The 15,338-nt window shown below is 38.2% G+C and overlaps 1 protein-coding gene across 5 annotated transcripts in view; it reads left to right on the top strand.

Moving 5' to 3' along the window:
- METAP1D (methionyl aminopeptidase type 1D, mitochondrial) overlaps positions 1-15,338 on the top strand; it is a 92,706-nt gene that overhangs the window by 58,063 nt on the left and 19,305 nt on the right. For 2 of the 5 annotated variants that reach the window (XM_032292955.1, XM_032292956.1), the window contains exons 2-3: positions 12,063-12,220; positions 14,420-14,569. In XM_032292955.1, the coding sequence (XP_032148846.1) occupies positions 12,063-12,220; positions 14,420-14,569 (308 nt within the window). Of the gene's footprint in view, positions 1-2,880; positions 2,985-12,062; positions 14,609-15,338 lie in introns of those variants that run through there. The other 3 variants (XM_032292957.1, XM_032292958.1, XM_032292959.1) reach the window with 3 other exon arrangements.

The raw sequence follows: 15,338 nt of genomic DNA, 5'->3' as shown, positions 1-15,338 counted from the left end.
ATATATATATATATATATATATATATATATATATATATATATGGGCCAAATTGTAAGCAGGCTTCTATGGTGCTCCCTTTTAAGCCTGTGCCATTTTAACACATTGTACTTTTTGCATTAATACCCAGTACTGTCAAGTGAGTATTCATACGGTCAACCAAGTATACCATATAAATTGAGTATAAAATTATTTGTAGCAACATAACTATACCAGTCCAAAAAGCTGCCTTCAGAAAATTTGGAGGTTTTGCTTTGACTAAAGAGGTTACCAAATTTTCTCTATTTTTCTGGTTGAAAATAACTCCTTGATGAATGATCTTGGTTTCTGTTGTGTTGAATCTGTGTACTCTCAACTGCAGAAGTTTGGAAATATATTGTTTTTCCTGAAGGCTTAGCTTTGTCATTTTAGATTTTAATTATTGACCTATCTTCCTGCCGATGAACCATGCCTATTGACTGGTCACGGCAGAGACAAAACTCCCACAGTTGTCAAAATACCGTGATAAGATTTATATTCAGATGTTTTCTTTTAAATCCCATGCCTTTCACTTAGAGGTGTACAGTGAAAATCTTCTCAGGAAGTTTAAGGTGTAGATATTTTTGTTTTTTGTCTTATTTATTTATTTTTTTGGAATTGACACTAAAATTTTGATCAAAGCTCTGAGCTGTTTCATCCCAGTGGTTTGCTTATGTGGCAATAACTTTAAATGGCCCATTGAAAAGAAAAAAAGGAAAGAAAGACACCCAACAATATACCCAGGGCATGCTGTGTTTAGAATTCAATTGACGCTATTGTAATATGAAGACTAAAATCATGCTCTTTTCAAATGCTTTAATACAATTTAAAAATATTTATATTAAAGCTGTGCTTTTGAGCATAGATTATAAGCCCCCATATCTTCTGTTCTTGGGTATTTTAATACAAAATAACTAATATTTTGAGTAGTATTTTATGTGACTGTAGTATTTATGAATAGTCTGGAGGTTTTTTTAAGAATTAAAGAAGTATTTTATTACTATATCAGTTTTTTAAAAACTCATGATGTTTTTATATAGACTTTCTCTAAAATTGAATTCCATGTGTGATTTCTATGAAATTGCTCTTTCTGGTTCCTATTTGTGTGCTTTAATATAAAATTGTTCTATTTTCCTCTTCTTTAACCAAAGTGTGTGAGGTAACAGGAATGTTTCTTTTGAGTGACTTTGGAAGGTTGAAATTTGCCAGATGTTCTGTGCTAACCTAGAAGTGTGCATTCCCTGGGTACCAGGACTGTGTGAAATTCTTTCCTATAACTTTGACAAGAGCATTTGGTTTTGGTTCATTTTAGTGTTGTGCTTCTACTCTGATCAGAGCTTGTCTTTTATTCTGTGTTTAAATGATATTACGGCATCCAGAAAATCTGGCAAAGAAAATGATATTTTGATGACATTTTTCACAGGGCTCAACTAGAATGAATTATTACATTTTAACCACGGCCCTAATAAACAGCTTCTTTATTTCCTCTGCAAGGATACAATATTTCTTTGTCCAAGAAGTTGCCTGAGTATATGTATTGTTGAAGTGCTAAAAAGCTGCTTTTCTCTAAACTTTAGCTGAGAGACAATGGGATTTGCCAAGTATATACTATTTCACTGTGACTCAATACTTTATGACTATAAAGATGAATTTAAACTTTGAAGTAAACATTTTTTTGTCTCAAATGGAGAAATTCCATGCAATAGCCCTATTGTACAAATTAATCATTTCTATGTAACTTCTACTAATCCACCAAATGATCAGCTTTTAGTTTTATACTTGAGTTCTGACTATAATCTTTGGCTCCCTTCCCCCAGCTATAACTCGGCCAGCTTAAAGGAATCTTTTTTCCTCGACTCACAAACAGGAGTCTATATTATTAAGTAGGAACATTTATAGATCTGTGTTTCTAGAGTAAGTTGAGGTGTTTTAGTTTCCCAAAAAGAGGGGAATGCTTCTTGTGTAAATACAGATGGCTGTGTGCTGGCGGTGTACATTAGTGAATAATCATATGTTATCGGATTTAGCTTTTGCAAACAAGCAAAATGAAGTATTTTCGCAAACCATTTCTGAACTTGTCATTGATGTTATACTCTATCAGTTGCTAAAGGAGGAGATATATAGTGTAGAGCCAACTTCCTGATTAAGCCTTGGGGAAGGTCATGTTTTGCAATGACCTGGGCACCATTCTTAAATGTTGTTATTATTGGAAGAGGGTACCCTCAGGCTGCTGCCCTTCCTCTCCCCAGAAATGCTCTATGAGCGACTTTCCAGTTCATCTTTTCTAGAACAAGGACTCCCAGGCTGTAGATGAATTCTGACATCTATAGACCAGTATCCATCTCAACTTCATTTGAGATGTTTTATTATTACTAGTTGCCCAGTCCTACCTTAATATGAGAATGATGCATCCTCATAAAAATTGCAAACTTAGAGCAGTAAACAACTAGGATTAACTTTTATGTTTCAGCATAAAAGTGAACGATGACTTTTTTGTCACTTAAAATATTTCACATATTTCCTTTTTATTTCTGTGTGATCTTTATTACTGTTTAGTGGTCTTAGGTATAAATAACTTCAAGGACAACACTTTGGATGTGAAGTAGAATATTTATTTTAGACAAGCAATTATGCCCATATATTTTAGATTCAACTATGTGCTTTATTATCAGCATTAAAGAAAATGAGCTGTTTTCCAACACCTGCATACCAACTGGGCCTGCATCCTCTTTAGAAATGTTGTTTAATAAACACTGTGGCTTTATCATCCAGAGGCTGTTGCCAAATGCTGTTAATTAGACCAAAAAAATGTTTTTTAAAGATTGGTGAAAGAGATCCACTTTCTCTCTGTAATGGCATCTTAGCTTGAAATCCAGGAAGCAGTGGTGTATGGTGTCCATATCCTGCATTGGAGAAAAAGTGTGGAAAGCATCTGGGGAAAAGGAGGCTCTTTACCAGGTTGTTTCCTGTAAGTTCAATTGGAAGACCTTGTCTGTGCAAATAGATTTCAAAATAGAGCCTGCCCTTTGACTGTCTCCATAATTACATGGCTCGCTCTGTATTTTATTTGGCAGCCAGAGCAGTTAACCCCTGGAAGGAAGGGGCTGATGGCATGGCCAGCTTGGCTTTCCAGACATGTCCATGGGAATGAATAAACCACTGTTTGGAGAAGCCCATACCTAAAAACACACTAGAATAGTCTGTAACTGAACTGAAAGTCTTTTAAAACAAGTTTACTCATGTTTATTATGATCGGTTAAGAAACTTAACTTTGTCCTTACTGTATAGATTATAGAGCCATATTAATTGTTTTAAAAAATTGGGAATTGGGGGAGTTCCTTTTTTGCTTTGATATAATCAACATCTGTCCACAGATGAATTTGCTTTTGTTTAGTTTCAAGGGCTCTTGTCCTTTAGCTTTGCCCAATCAGTATCTGCTTCAGCCTGGGGCATTCCCTAGTGGTACATGTGGGGCTTTTTTTCCCTCAACAAATGCACAGGTTATTTCTTGTGAAATGTGAGCTTCTCTTCTGCTTTATAGTTGCCTTGAGATGGGAAGGAACCTTCAATCTTTCTCATTTACTTTTGAAACACACATCTTAGTACTAGATTATAAAAATCAATACAAGAGTTATATCAAGTGATGCAGACTATTTAATTTTTCTTTGGCAACATTTGTACAAGTTATGAAATGTGTCATGTAATCAGTCAGTGTTTTAGGTCAAGAAACGTAAGGCATGGATGCATTTGCAGTGTTCTTGTGGACTTGAAGCACACAGCGCTGTAAGAGCCTGTGCGCCTACTCTGAGTAATTGGTTGGAGTTCATGAAGTGTGATCTTTCTGTGAGGCTAAATCAGCACCTCAAAAATATGTTCCCATGCTACAGTCCCTTCTGAGCTTACCTTAGGAGGCAGCATTTTTAAACAGTTAAAAATGTATCAGATTGCTGTCACAAAGTAAATTGGGGTTTTTTTTTGTTGTTAAAGTTAATATATTATTAAGCAAATCATTTCGTTTAAAATTAAACTCATCAATGAATGTAAGAACCATATTTGAAAATGAATTAGCAAAACATTGTTGATTTTCTCTCTTGGTAATCATAAATCATTTAAATCTGGCAGGCAGTCCTCCCTTCACCCAAAATAATTGCCTCCATTTGTAAAATCAATTAGATGTTAACATGCTATAAATAATAGTTTTGTTACTAGACTTTGTCATTTACTGATCATTATGAAAAAATATATTCAGTAAGACATTTTACAGAATGTCTTTTAAATCACATATTATCTCTGGTTGACATTGTTAGCTAATGTAAAGTAGCCAAGCTACTTTATTGTGTTGTTTTCTACGCAGATATTTGATACCTCTGCAATGTAACATAACTGAGGATTGACGGCACGCTGCAGGGTGAAAGTGCTTCCCTGGAAACATACAATGAAAAATATATGTGTTCGCAGCCCACACTTGAGTACAAATGTACTTTGTTCAGTTTTACAACTGCTTAAAATAAGCATTTTAAATGTCTCTTTGAAAGTTCATTCAGACCTCTCCCTTAAAAACACTTGTTGACCAAAAGAAAACTCACATTTTCAAGGATAAAATCAGCTTAATTAAGGGTCATTAGTAAAGGTGCACATGAAAACCCAGGGCTCACGGGGTGAAATGGAAACATTTCATTATGTGGTATAGGATGCATGAGCAGATAACAATTAAAATGGACCCTGAGTAAGAGGCCAATAAATATAGGGCATGTTGCATGCAGCAACATTAGTTATTTAAAATGCATTCCTCCCTCCATCATACTTGAATTCTATAATCCTACCTTCAGACTTAACCTATAAAGGAAAATAAAATACAGCTTTTAGAAATTGATGTTATTACTGAATGTGAAAATATTTAAAACCATAACCTAGATTTACATTCCTAATACAAATTTTAAATATGAAAAATGTGCTGCAGGGTCCAGAGGACATATAGCAATTTCAAGAGACGTTCAGGCTGCACAGTATGCTCTTCCATGGAGTAAAGGAAGCAGTTGCCTATAATTTTCAGTGTTCAACTCAGACTAGGTGCTCATAGCATTTTTGTAACACTAAAAATAATTCTTATTATTACCTTTGATAACAGTAAATATTCTAGTATTCATGACAAATAACATACAGATTTACTGCCTAAGAAAACACCATACAGAGTTGCTGTTAGGTAATCAACAGCAACAGTACTACGATCATCTCTTGCAAGATCAAATTAGTACAAAGCTGCTCCTCACTGTTCTGGGCTCTCCTACTCCCCTGAGACTTCTGATGATTTCCCACTGGTGCCTCTAAAATGTCAGATTAGTCCACTTGCTCCTTGTAATAATTAGTACACGCCTGAGCTTTGTTTCCCCAAATAGCTTTACCAAAACACGGTGTGCAGTGGGTCCTGAATGAATTATAGTGCATGGGAGATGGAGGGGCCATTTCTGTCTCTGAAGTTGGTAATCCTGCATCAAATTTGTTGTAACATTGACAGTAGCAAGTTGGAAATTAGACGTAGTTATAAGGTATCAGCAGTGCTTTTGTCAAGAAATGAATTATACAGGAAATTCAAGAGACCATTTCTACATTGATCCACATCAGTTACTGTAGTTTGGGTATTTTTTTTTTCTGTTACCCTGAATATAATGAATACTGGGGATTTTAATTTAAAATCCTCTGCATTTAGAAAATTTACTGCTTATTATGTTATGATAAACAAAGTTGAGGACCCACCCCTCTTTCTTTGCCAGGCTAGTTGGAGGACCATTATCTTCTAAAGGTAACATGACTTATGCCCATTTTTTCATTTCACCTGTGAAAACACCAGATTTTATTTCTAATAAAAAGATGGAATCATTTGTAATGAGTAGTTAGCAGAATAAACACAGTATGGCACCTTATTATCCTGTTACCTTGTGACAACATTTATAAGGGTGTCTTTTATCAGATTGAAAGAAAAGATTTCATTTCAAATACAAAAGTGTCTTATGAAAGTGAAATTGCTGAATACACTGTAGAATCATAATTGTCAACAGATTGGATATGTTCAGGCTGTGTTCCTGATGTTTCGAATTTTACCATCCAGTCATGTGTGGGTGTGTCTGCATCTTTTCGGCAGTGAGGCTGTCATTTGGCAGGACAGATACCTTGACAACACTGTTCATCCTAAAAGTGAACGTCTCAAAAGCCTCATCCAGATATCCTAGTAGAGGCCTGATGACTTCATGCTTCAAGTTTAAGTACATAGAAAAGATTCCCCTTATAATGACCGTGTACTTGAACTTGATAACTCTGATAAAGATGATCTTTGATGTAATCAACCACATTGAAAGAAACCTTCATGTGTCCTTAAATTGATCAGAGGCTACATCTTCCCGTTGCCTGGGATGTAGCATGACAATCAAATGGTACTGAATGAAGGCACACATTTCAGAGCTGAAGGGACCTCGAAGATTGTGAACCTCAACTCTCTCCTTTTACTGAGCTTCTGCATCTCAGTGGGTAATGTCTTTGAAGTGCTCAGCACAGAGCTTGGCACCAGTAAGTTCTTGGTCAGTCAGTGTCCAGTGTTACTGTTATTGCTCAAGACCCCATAGCTCTTAGCAGGACGAAGGGTAGAACTTTTTATCCAATGCTGTGCCACTTTGGTCCTTTTTTCATCATGCATAGCACTATCTGATGTAATCAAATGCATTTGTTGATTTGCTTATGTCTGCCTCCCACTACAAGAATGTAAGCTCCATGGGAGTAGAGACCTTGTCATCTCATTCACCACCGAATTCTCTAATCCAGAGCATGGCACATGCAATGAGTTCATTAAGTAGTTGTTGAATGAATGAAGGCATTCAGAGACCCCACAGGTAAACATGTTGAATAGTGGAGAAGGAAAAGTAAAAGAAAGGAGGATTTATGGACCACCAATTTTTTAAAAGATGGTTTACCTATTTATGTTATCTCAGCTAATGCTCACATTAGCTCATAGTGGAGAGAACACTAATACCCTCATTTAATAGTGAAGAAAATGAGTCTCAAAAGTTTTGATAACTCACATCTGTTTGACCTCAAAGCTTACGCTATTTTCACTACCATAGTACCTCCCAATTAGATCATTTCTAAGAATTTTTGTGAAAAGTGTTTACATTTTTCATAATAAGAAAAAAGGTAACAAGAATTTTTGTGAAAAGTGTTTACATTTTTCATGATAAGAGAAAAGGTAGCATTGAAATCCAGTCCTTGAAGAAATACATCATATAATAAAGCACAATAGCTAATAGAACTCATAGAGCCCTTGCACACTGCTGAGAGGCAAAGGGAATGGCAGACACGGCCCTGGATTTGGACTTATGGGATTAAGCTTGGGGCCAGGTCATTGATTAGCGGACGTGTGAGTCTTAGTTCCTCATCTATACAGCAGTGATGTTAACAGCTACCTGCGTAATGACAGAGCTGGTAAGAGATAAGGTATGTAGAGCGCCTAGTACTGAGCTTGATCTAAGTGTCCATTAAATTTTAACCACTGTTATTATTACTATTTATATTAGTATTATTATTAATAGTAATCATAATACTTTCCTCAGAAGGGAAATACTTGTGAGTTTGTGTCTTGTATGTGGTCCCGCCTAGCGACGCAATTAGGGAGGTAGAATCATGGATCAAGTCCACCTGAGGCTTTCCAAATTTTCCATTTTATATCCACAGACTCTCCAACGAATAGTTCTGCCCCCCACCTCCCTGAAGCATGTGTTTGGTCGGCAAAGGCAGCTTGGCTTGAGGTAGTGGATGGATTAGGTCAACCCATCACCACTTTTGGAAAAATAATAGTAGTAGTAGTAGGCCGGGTGTGGTGGCTCATGCCTGTAATCCCAGCACTTTGGGAGGCCAAGGCGGGCAGATCACAAGGTCAAGAGATCAAGGTCAACTGATCAACATAATGAAACCCTGTTTCTACTAAAAATACAAAAATTAGCCAGGTACAGTGGCCTGCACCTGTAGTCCCAGATACTCGGGAGGCTGAGGCAGGAGAATCGCTTGAACCTGGGAGGCGGAGGTTTCAGTGAGCCGAGATCACGCCATTGTACTCCAGCCTGGGCGACAGAGCGAGACTCCGTCTCACAAAAGAAAACAAAATAGTAGTAGTAACAATAGTTTTGTGATGCTTTTTACATTTTCTGGGTTTTCCTGTTAGCTCCCGTTTTTCTCATGCCTGTGAGAGAAGTAATATACTTTGTAGAGGCAACTTAGTCTGCTTTCCTTCTCAGCTTTGGCACTTACTGCATGTTCCTTTGTGTGTCTCAGTGTCTTCAACTTTGACATGGAGCAGTAATAGTTCACAACTCATACAGTTCCTGTGAAGATTCATGAGCTAACATGTAAAGTGTCTAGTACAGTAATTGAGACATAAGTGTTCAGTATTAGAAACTATACTGGAGCCCATGTTTTCTTTCCCATTTTATTTTTTCTGTAGTTTTTTTTTTTTTTTTTTTTTTTTTGAGACGGGATCTTACTCTGTCGCCCAGGCTGGAGTGCAGTGATACAATCATAGCTCATTGCAATGTCAGACTCCAGCGCTCAAGCAATCCTCCTGCCTCAGCCTCCTGAGTAGCTGGGACTACAGGCCCAAGTCACCATATCTGGCAAATTCTTCAATTTTTTGTAGAGATGGGATCTCACGATGCTCCCACCTCCGCATCCCAAAGCACTGGGATTACAGGATTTTATGTGTTCTTGAAAGAACTGTTATTTACTGTTATCTTCTAAATGCAAGGCACTTTCACAGTTCTTATTTCAATTAATTCTCACCCGAGACTGAAATGAAGAAACTTGTGCAGAGCACAGCTAGTGAGTGGTAGAGCTGAAACAAGGTCCAGGCTTCTGCTTTCCAACTATCTGTTTTTCCTAGGACACTACCCTGTCCCTCATATATCAGTTGACAATACTACGGTTAGTGGTATTGTCATTAGGGAAATATTATACTTTAAAAGCTTTACAGAATATGTACCTGCCTATATCAAGCAATTTTTTTTTTAGACAGAAGTCTTGCTTTGTTGCCCAAGCTGGTCTCAGACTCCTGGGTTTAAGCAATCCCACATCAGCTGCCCGCCAAAGTAGCTGGGACTACTGGTATGTGCCACTGTGCCTGGGTTTTGCAACTTATTTTTTAAAAAAATTATATTACTGACATTTTGTCTGATGCTTGGAATTGTATAATAGTACCCAAAGCATCTGTATAAGTTAGATTCAACAGTATTATAGTCAATAAGGAAGGACGTAATTGAGTGAAACTGATCACCCTGAATCACTGAGCATTGTGGTTTGTTTGCATCAGTGCCTTTCCCCAAGTCAACTAGAAATCCAGAGTTTTGGAGCCAGTACTTACCTGCAGTTCATGTTTTCGTTAGTTTCACAGCTGAAATGTTACTCTAGGCCACTAGTTCTCAACCTCTTGTGCATCAGGATTACCCTAAGGGCTGGTTAAAGCACAGATCACCCAACCCCATCACCAGTTTCTATGTTTGTAGATTGATATGGGGCCCATGAATTTGCACTTTTTTCTTTTCTTTTCTTTCTTCTTTTTTTTTTTTTTTTGAGATGGAGTCTCACTCTGTCACCCAGGCTGGAGTGCAGTGGCATGATCTCAGCTCACTGCAACCTTCACCTCCTAGGTATAAGTGATTCTCCTACCTCAGCCTTCCAAGTAGCTGAGATTACAGGCACGTGCCACCATGCCTGGCTAATTTTCGTATTTAACCATGTTGAATAGAGATGAGGTTTCACTATGTCAGCCACGCTGGTCTCAAACTCCTGACCTCAAGTGACCCGCCCACCTCAGCCTCCCAAAGTGCTGGGATTACAGGCGTGAGCTACCGCGCCCAGGCTTGCGTCTTTCCTCTATGTGACATTATACTGCTGGTCTGTGAATCTCATTCTGAGGACTAGTGCTCTACACTAGGATTCAGCAAATGTCTCCTGTAAAGGGCCAAAGAGTCCATTTTTTAGGCTCTGTGGAACACATGTTTACAACTACTCAACTACCACTGTAGTTCAAAATCCACCATAGACATTTGTAAGCAAATGAGGGTAGCTATAGTCAATAAAATCTTTTATTTATGGGCACCAAGATTGGAATTTAATGTATAACAAAATATTGGATTAAAAAGTTTTTTTCAACCATTATAAGTTTAAAAACCATTTTAGATTTTGTAGTGTATAAAAACGGGCAGCAGGCCAGATCTGGCCCTTGAGCTGTAGTTTTCTGCCATGTGGTTGTGACCTGTTGGGGACTGGCCAGGTGTGGTGGCTCACACCTGTAATCCCAGCACTTTGGGAGGCCAAGGTGGACAGATCACCTGAGGTCAGGAGATAGAGGCCAGTGTGGCCAACATGGTCAAACCGTGTATCTACTAGAGATACAAAAAAAAAAATGAGCCGGGTGTGATGGCTCATGCCTGTAATTGCAGCTACTCTGGAGTCTGAGCAGGAGAATCACTTGAACCCAGGAGGCGGAGGTTGCAGTGAGCTGAGATCACGCCATTGCAAGCCAGCCTGGGTGACAGAGCAAGACTCTATCTCAAAAAAAAAAAAAAAAAAAAAACCCAAGCAACAACAACAACAACAAAACTATTGTTCTAAATATGAAAGTAATGAAATAAAATGAATTGAAATGTCTTCCTGGCTGGATGCAGTAGCTCACACCTGTAAACTCAACACTTTGGGAGGCTGAGGCAGGAGGATCTCTTGAGCCCAGGAGTTTGAAACCACCCTGGGCCACACAGCAAGACCCTGTCTTTACAAAGGGTACAAAAATTAGCCAGGCGTGGTGGCATGTGCCTGTGGTTCCAGCTACTCAGGAGGCTGAAGTGGGAGGATTCCTTGAGCTTGGGAATCCAAGGCTGCAGTAAACCATAAGCACCACTGTGCTTTACCCTGAATGAAAGAGCAAGACCCTGTCTCAAAAAAAAAAAAAAAAGTCTTCCCCTTACCTCTAGCCCCAACCACATGCCACAGAAATAGCCACTGTTGATGAATCTCAATTTTCAGAAATTTCATGGGCATGTGCAAGCTTGTATAAATGTATAAGCTCCTTTTACATTAATGGGCTTTTTATATATATTTGTTGAGAATTCACTTTTTTCCTAACAGTGTATTGTGACTTCTTTCCATATCAACACATAGAGATTGATTTGGCCTATTCTTTTTAATAGCTCCAGAATTTTCTGTAAGTATACCATAATATATTTAATCAGTCCCCTACTGGTGTTTCCTATTTGGAAAAATTTGAGTTGTTTTCCACTTTTTTTCTACCATAAATAACGCTGCCATGAGGGCACCTCTTCATACATCCATCATTGCATAGTATCTGCAGGGTAAAGTCCTAGGAGATGAACTGCTGAGTCAAAGGATATGTGCATTTAAAATTTTGATAGATATTTCTAAATTCCTGTTGTGAGTACTTTGAACCCTATATTCATTTTCTTTCAGTATTATACTTACATTTTTGCTATTTAGTCTTTATCTGACTTGAACATTCATCACAATGAATTTCAGTATAATGCCTCACTGCGCGTGAACTTAACACAGGGTAGTAATCCTATGGAGGGCAAAAAGTGCAGCTGGCAATTTGTCTGTGATTCTTGAAAGGAAAACGGCTTTACAGAGTATAAAGCCATCAAAACAGTGCCCTGAATCTAGGGTCGTCTTGGACATTGCCACATAAGGTATCACAGCAGAAATTGTTCTTTTTACAAACCTGGTGCTCAGCAGATGTTTCTATGTGTTTATTTCCCATTAGAGTAGAGTTTTCCATTGTCATGCATTTATGTAAACATAGTATTAGCTAATGAATACGCCATGTTACTGTTATACTAGAACTCAGAATATCACTGCTTTGCTTTCTATTTGGGGCTTTTCCTTTTTCAGTCAATAAAGTATTAGAATAATTATTTAATAGACAACGCCACAACATCTTAAAATGGAACACTGTGTTAGGTTGGTTTTTTACTTAAAATATGTCTATTTCTGCTCACAGGTTCTCATAGGATTTTCTCTTCACCACTCAATCATATCTCCTTACACAAGCAGTCAAGCAGTCAACAAAGAAGAAATTTCTTTTTTCGGAGACAAAGAGATATTTCACACAGTATAGTTTTGCCGGCTGCAGTTTCTTCAGCTCATCCGGTTCCTAAGGTACTGTATTGCCTATTATCTGCTGCTTTTTCCAGCCAAGATAAAAGTTGACTGCAGAAGCGATCAAATATTTTTGCACCTTTGATTTCTGAGCCATTTGGGTTTTAATTTTCAAACTAGGCTTGTGATCTAAAACTGTGACTTGAGAAGTTTTAATATCCTGCAGTTCTATAGCATTAATTTTTTAAAATAAAGCTCTAAACTTTCAGTTGCTTAGCTTATTTAGAATTAAAATTTCGGCTGGTCCGAAGGTAGTGAGTTATCTCAATTGATTGTTCACAGTCAGTTACAGATCGAACTCCTTGTTCTACCCTTTCCTCCCTTCTCACCACTGTACTTGACTAGTCTTAAAAAAAAAAAAAAAAAAAAGTAGAATTAAAATTTCTATCAAGAAATTTTCTACATTAAATTTCTAACACGAAGATAAAACTATATGTATGTAGTTTTCTAACTGTTTTAGAGAAAAAAAATTGACTATAAAATTATGATGATTCAAAAGAGATTACTTGAAACTAACACGCTAGATTTTTTTAAGCCTGTTCTTATACTTTCCTTGTTATTTGATGCTACTGTCTTTGAATCGTCTTTGAAACTAAATTAAATAAAATATATCTCAGAGCAGTCTTGATTTTTTTTTTTCAGAGATTGCAATTCTGTGGAAAGGCAATCTATCCATTTTTCAAAGTGCAATATAAAGGGAGCATACAAGCCCCTTAGGAAGAAGGAGAATAGCTAAAGAAATATAGATTTGTCACAAAAAATCATCTGCTTTCTCCCTTTTATAAATTTTTTTATGGTGAGCCCACATTTAGTATATTATACTTCCTGAAGGTAAATGGCCCACTTTTAAGGCAAAGGCCTACGACACAGAAGGGCCACCAGGATGTATCCCGTGGCCTGGCCATCACAGTGAGAGTGAGCATTTGGTATTAGTCACAAAAATTGACATTTTTTTTTTCTGTAGAAGAAAAGAAAAGGAAATCTCTGGTGAGGTGAACTGTATTGTTTTAGCTATTTCAGTCAATTTCAGCATGACAACCCAACAGCCCTTCTGCCTGCAAGTTATAACCTTGCCAGATCACAGAGCAGCGTGGAGACAAGAACACAGGCTCTTTGGGGGAGACCTGGTGAGCGTTTGCGGGCATTTGTGGTGAAGCTGTGGGAGAGTAGATGTTCCTCCAGAGCTCAGCTGCGGCAAACCAGGCAGTAGTGTCACTTATATCAGAAAACCCATCTGAACAGGGGGTAAGTGAAGACCCGTAACTCCTGCGTGAGAGGCTTCACAAAGAGGAGAGTCCTAACCTCAGCCCTTCCAGTGCTGCTGTGATGTTTCAATTGAATAGTGTTATCTCCCTCAGCTTCCTGTCCCAAACTGCTGTGGAGCCCTACTGTGGACTGTCCAACAACGCTTATAGTTTGTAATGCATTATAAACTACAAATAGTTTGTAAAGAGCTGTGCAAAACCTTGGGACTGAAAGAAGTTCTGTGTCTAAGATGGTATTTATTTTCCAAATACTGCCCATAGTGGAGAACGGCCTACAAAAGTGATCAGGGTTGCATGTTTTGAGTTTTAGGGTGGCTTTTTGTTTATTCTTGGCAAGTAATGGAAATGTTCTAGGTAATTTTTATGTACTTGAAGAAGAAAACTTGTTTCATTTTATTCTAGCCTCTTAGTGTAAGTATGGTTGCAAAATGTAAGAAAAGTGTATGTGTAATAGGCTTCAGGGAACATGACAGTCAGCCTTTTTACATATATTCGTTTGGAGAGGGTGTTGGGAACTATGTTTTACATAAATTATATTTTTGTGTTAAGATGAAAGTGCTCTTAATTAACCATTTGGTGAATTGGAAACTTGGTGCTATTTTTTATCAATGGTGATACGCTTCTAACTGGGTTGGGAGGAGAAAAAAAAGAAAACTACTGTTTGTTTTGACCAGAAGTCTACTTCAGTCCAGTTTGACTCAAAGCATGGTAAGGTTAACAGACCATCCAGAGGCAGCACTAACAGGCAATGTTAAGTTCAAAAGGGCAGGGGAAGGAACTGGGGGCAGCCTGGAGGGTCTGTTGTGCTGGCTTCAGAGGTCGGTGCTCCGGCAGGAAGGGCAGAGCTCCATGAAGCAGGAGGCTGTGTCTGAAAAAATGATCCCATTGTCGTGCGCTGGGTTCTGATCTTCATTTTCAATCCTTTTTCCTCAAGCACATAAAGAAGCCAGACTATGTGACGACAGGCATTGTACCGGACTGGGGAGACAGCATAGAAGTTAAGAATGAAGATCAGATTCAAGGGCTTCATCAGGCTTGTCAGCTGGCCCGCCACGTCCTCCTCCTGGCTGGGAAGAGTTTAAAGGTGGCGTCTCACCAATCCTTAGAATGACATTCATAAGGGGCAACAAACATTCCTCTTTTTTTCTTTCTCCTTAACTCTTATACACATTTGATTTGTTTTTTAAAAATAAGTAAAGCCTTGGGGTGGGGAAAAGGAATTTTATTATTTGTGTGTTTATTCAAGAAGTAACTTAAAACCCAAATTCAATTTTAACTAGCAGAATTCTAGAACGACTTTGGCCTCAATCAACCTATCCAAGTTGATCAATGGCAGACAGCTTTGACTTTTGCCCCACTACTTCTGCCTGTAGTTTCAGATTTTACTCCCCATGTTACTTCTGTGTGCCTGAAGATTGGCCCTAGCTTGTCCTTTGTCTCCTGTTTTTTGCCTTTGCTCTGCAAAGAAAGATCAGATCATATACACAAGGCTATGGGTAATATAGAAATGTAATTACATACAACTTCCTACTACAATATTTAGTTCTTTAGGTCGGGTGTGGTGGCTCACGCGTATAATCCCAGCACTTTGGGAGGCCGAGGTGGGTGGATCATTTGAGGTCAGGAGTTCGAGGCCAGCCTGTCCAACATGGTGAAACCTCACCTTTACTAAAAATATAAAAATTAGCTAGGTATGATGGTGAGCACCTGTAGTCCCAGCTACTTGGGAGGCTGAGGCAGGAGAATCACTTGTACCCAGGAGGTGGAGGTTGCAATGAGCCAAGATCATGCCACTGCACTCCAGTCTGGGCGACAGAGCAAAACTCTATCTCAAAAAAAAAAAAAAAAAAAAA

This window comes from Sapajus apella, unplaced genomic scaffold (assembly GCF_009761245.1).
Source record: "Sapajus apella isolate SASKATOON/1434 unplaced genomic scaffold, GSC_monkey_1.0 scaffold28, whole genome shotgun sequence".
NCBI lineage: Eukaryota > Metazoa > Chordata > Mammalia > Primates > Cebidae > Sapajus > Sapajus apella.
Note: the sequence above shows the minus strand (reverse complement) of the source record. Positions and strands in the feature narration are given on the sequence as shown.